The sequence below is a fragment of the Carlito syrichta genome, unplaced genomic scaffold, assembly GCF_000164805.1.
Source record: "Carlito syrichta isolate Samal-C Ts95f unplaced genomic scaffold, Tarsius_syrichta-2.0.1 Scaffold314760, whole genome shotgun sequence".
NCBI lineage: Eukaryota > Metazoa > Chordata > Mammalia > Primates > Tarsiidae > Carlito > Carlito syrichta.
Window position 1 is genome coordinate 225,651 of NW_007258856.1, and position 4,737 is coordinate 230,387.

The following is a 4,737-nucleotide window of genomic DNA, read 5'->3' on the forward strand; positions in this document are numbered from 1 at the left end:
CAGCCTCCCAAAGGTGCGGGATTACAGGCTGAGCCACCGAGCCCGGCTCCTTTTTTTTTTGCATCCCAAGAAGGCTGTCTGGTGGCAGAACTCTGGAACAGAATCCAGAAAAAGATCCTAAAGTAACATTTGCACTCAGCAGGAAAGAGCACTGTGATTGATTGGTGAGGTCTACCACTGTCAAGGCCTGGGGGGTACCAGGGCTGAGTGGCTGGAATCGCAGATCATCCAAAGCAGAACCTGAGCTAGAATGACTACATTTCCCAAGTCTAGGCCAAGACACTTCCCACTATCCCACACTATTTTGTCAATGGTAATTGTTTCAAAACACTGTTAAAAGGCAACACAAAATAAATTTATGGCCAAATTATTCTTGAGTGTTCATGAGGATGAATAGTGTTCATGGACATTGTTCCTAATAATAGTGCTTATTGTGAAGTGAAAAAATAATTACCCAAAGGGAACGTTTCTATACTGCTGGTAGGAATGCAAACTAGTTCAACTTCTATGGAAAAAAGTGTGGTAATTCCTAAAAGAACTCAAAATTGACCTTCCATATGACCCAGCAATCCCCCTTCTGGGAATATACCCAGAGGAACTTAGATCACTCTACAAAAAAGATACCCGCACACGCATGTTTATTGCAGCACTATTTACAAGAGCAAAAACATGGAACCAACCAAGCTGCCTATCAAAACTGAACTGGATTTTTAAAATGTGGTACATATACACAATGGAATATTATGCAGCCAGAAAGGAGAACAAAATTATGGACTTGGTAGCAAACTATCTCAGAAACAAAGAACTGAGTACTACATGTTCTCGTTCATAAACGGATCCTGAACACTTACCATAATATTATAAGAAAAGGAATTGGCAGTAGCCAGAAACTGCCAGGCGGGGGTGGGGGTACACAACACCAGTAAGGGTACTGAGCTCAAACCAGGCAAAGTGGGGACCAAAGGGAGGCCCCAACTTTACCCGCATGATGACCACTTGTATACCTCATCCTGAACTGCACTCCACATCTTTAAAAAAGATGGATTTGAATCCACTCACAAACCTAAAAGAAAGCCACCATTTCCTCAAAGTAATGTAAATTACCACAGTTAATCCAAAAAATGGGTAATCTGAATAAAGCAATTACTTTAAAGTCATTTGAAAAAATCACCCAAGTACCTGTATCGCCCCTCTCAAGTTGATTCCCGTTTCAATGGCCACGTAGTAGGATGCTTGCAGAAACGTCCTTTGCAGGAGGAGGGTGAGGAACAGAAGCACAGCTAGGACGTAGGCGTTAGCAAGGAACTCTTGGGATGACACAAAGTAAACCCCGAGAAACTCTGTCTGTTGGAAAGAGAAGTTCAGAGGTGGCTGTCATTGTCCGCACACATCACGGTGCCGCGATGGCCACGATGGCGACAGGACCCTCCGTGGTTGCAAAGCCCTGCGCCATCGTTCGTGAGTGAAGACCCAGACTGATAAATCCAGCAAAGCAGTCTTCTAACTACAGGGAGGGCTGACTATAACTTCTCCATCTTCCCACTCAGGGGAACAAAGCAGGTCTAGTTCGAACCTCAGGCCCACAAATGTGACTCTCAGCGGTGTGGCCATCAGGCCCTGGGAGCACACTGTGAATGGGATGAGAAGAAACAGAGCGAATCACAGAGCAGCCACAACCAGGGCTGCCAGAACAAGTCTCAGGATGCGGATTCTCTGCTGCAGAAATGGAATCCCCGGAGTTCTTATCCTATCCTCTCCAACATCCTGTGTGTAGTGACTTCCGGGCAGAAAAGATCAGCAGAAAAAGCTCCCGGGGAGAGATGGGAGACCAATCGTATTTCACACCCAAGCCTGCCAGTCTTACGGGCTCCCGCAACCTCCTCTTCCGTTGAAGGTTCTCTCGTGGCCAGGGGAGGAAAACAAACACTTTGACTTTGTTGCTAAAGATACCAGGGAACAACAGCGTGTCTGTTTCCAAATTCAGCCTCAACAGCTCCCAGAAAACTCTGGTCTTTATAAATCCAACACTCCCTAGCAAAGCCACATCAGTATTTCCATGAAGACATAGCTCTCCTCTCTTGCAGACATTGCCCTGAGGGCACTGCTTCTTGGAAGGGTGTGGAAGTCACTGCAAAGTGAAGAGGGATGGGGACAAGTGATGAGAAGGAGCTGGAGGGCACGGCCATGGTCAGCGTCAGGCTGATGGGCAGGGCTCTTGGAGAAGGCCTTTCCCTAGAGTCAGAAATTCTCGGTTTCATGGAGGCGCTCTAAATGAGCCCTCGCTGCTCCCAGAGCTATGTGTCCTGTCACCACTGTCCCTCTTTTGTTCTGTGGATCTCTCCCTGTTGAGGACAGCAGGAGGCAGCCACAGGAAGACCACTAAGGGGTACATTCAAGACTCTGGGCTAGGCAAGGTGGCTCACACTTGAAATCCCAGCATTTTGGGAGGTCAAGGTGGGAGGATTGCTTGATCCCAGGAGTTCAAGACCAGCCTGGGCAACATAATGAGACCTTGTCTCTACAAGAAATCAAAAAATTAGCCAGACATGGTGGCGCACACCTGCAGTCCAGCTACTCAGGAGGCTGAGGCAGAAGGATCACCTGAGCCCAGGAGGTTGAGGCTGCAGTGAGCCGTGATTGGGCCACTGCACTACAGCCTGGGCAACAGAGTGAGATCCCCCACTCAAAAAAAAAAAAGACTCTGGGAGGAAGGTTCCACCAAGGCCTGGAGCCCCTGGCTCTCTGTCTTAGCTGCCAGTGTACCAAGGGGAGGGGCAAAGGGAATAGAAAGTAGAAGGATGTGGCCGAGTTGGAGCAGCAAAATGAACTTTACAATCAGGCTGCAGAAAGAGAGCTGACCTTTCGGGGAGGACTGGGTGGGTGGCAATATTAATTGGGAACAGAACTCCATCCTCACAATTCCCTAATGAGAGGGGTACCATTACCAGCCCCATTTTATATAGGAGGAAATGGCATTTCATATAGACCATGGCTGGTCCCAGGTCACATGCTGGTAAGGGGACAGCATGTGAACATGAATCTGCATGATGCCCAAAACACTACCCCAGATCCACTACCGAGGCTCATCTGATCCCTTGATCTTGAGTGTCCTGTTGTTTACAGGCTTGTGATTTGTGAGAGAAGGAAACATGCCCACCTGGTTGGTACTGGGTCAAAAGTGTAGGCATGTGGGCTTAGGAAAACTGGTCCTGCATATCATGCCCTGGGATTCTTCCGTCAGTGTCCTCTGTACAGACTCAGCTCAGGAGAGAGGAGTCCATTATTTTATTTATTTGTTTGTTTTTGAGATAGAGTCTCACTCTGTCACCCAGGCTGGAATACAGTGGTACAATTTTTTTTTCTGAGTTGGAGTCTCACTCTGTCACCCAGGCTGGAGTACAGTGGTGGCACGCTCACGGCCACTACAGCCTCGACCTACTGGGCTCAGGTGATCCTTTCACCTCAGCCTTCCAAGTAGTTGGAACTACAGGCACACAACATGAAGTCTGGCTAATTTTTTGATTTATTATAGAGACGAGGTCTCACCAGGTTGCCCAGGCCAGTCTTGAACCCCTGGGCTCAGACAATCCTCTCGCCTCTGTCTCCCAAAGTGCTGGGATTGCAGGTGTGAGCCACTGCAGTGGTGCCATTATGGCTCATTTCAGCCTTGACCTTCTGGGCTCAAATGATCCTCCTGCTTCAGTCTTCTGAGTAGTTAAGAGTGCTGGTAAATGCCAACAAGCCTTATTTTTTTTAATTTCTATTTTATTTTGTAGAGATGGGGGTCTCGCTATGTTGCCCAGACTAGTCCTCAACTCCTGGCCTCAAGCAATCCTCCCACCTCAGCCTTCCAAAGTACTGGGATTATAGGCATGAGCCAGTGTGTTTGGTGTGGAGTCCATTATTTTAAAGCAACAAAACACTCATGAGAATTTATCTCAAAGGAAATAATTGAACATAAAAAATGGCTATGAGCACAAAGGCATTTATTTTGGGGCTAGAGCAGGGGTGAGTGCAAAAACCCATGCAAATGTCCAACCAGAGGGAATGGTTAGGTACATTCTGACACGGGAACACTGAGCTCCCAAGACCACTGATCATCATGAAAGCCCTCAGCAGCATGGAACGCTACACATGTTCTGTGTTAACAATGACCAGAGACACACAGGCTGGAGAGTGAGGACTGGAAAATCAATTGACCATCCTTGTTGGTTAGATTCTAGGTGGTGATTGTTAACTGTACTCATCAATATTTGTACTTTTTTTTTAGTCGAAATCTCACTCCGTCGCCTAGTTTGGAGTGCAGTGGCACACTCAAGGTTGATCCTTCCACCTCAGTCTTTCAAGTAGCTGGAACTACAGGTGTGCACTACCACACCCGGCTAATTTTTTTTTTAAATTTATTGTAGGGACGAGGTCTCACCAAGTTGTCCAGGCTGTTCTTCAACCTGTGGGCTCAGACAATCCCCTCACCTCAGCCTCCCAAAGTGCTTGAGCCACCGCGCCCAGGCTTGAGCCACCGCGCCCAGCCTACTTGTACATTTTTAAACAAAGCAACATATTCTGTCTTTGCAGCTCTAAAGGCAAAACTTTGACTCTTTCCCTTCCCATAAAGCACATATTCTAGAGTCAGAAAACTATGTAGATCAAGAATGTTGTGACTTATTAAAATGAAAATCTCAGCCAGGCTCGGTGGCTCAGCCTGTAATCCTGTGCCTTTGGGAGGCTGAGGTGAGT

The 4,737-nt window shown here is 47.3% G+C and overlaps 1 protein-coding gene across 2 annotated transcripts in view; it reads right to left on the bottom strand.

The window, feature by feature from the left end:
- ABCC8 (ATP binding cassette subfamily C member 8) overlaps window positions 1-4,737 on the bottom strand; it is an 86,470-nt gene that overhangs the window by 59,747 nt on the left and 21,986 nt on the right. For both annotated transcript variants that reach the window (XM_021719484.1, XM_008071834.1), the window contains exon 7: window positions 1,180-1,344. In XM_021719484.1, the coding sequence (XP_021575159.1) occupies window positions 1,180-1,344 (165 nt within the window). The remainder of the gene's footprint in view (window positions 1-1,179; window positions 1,345-4,737) is intronic.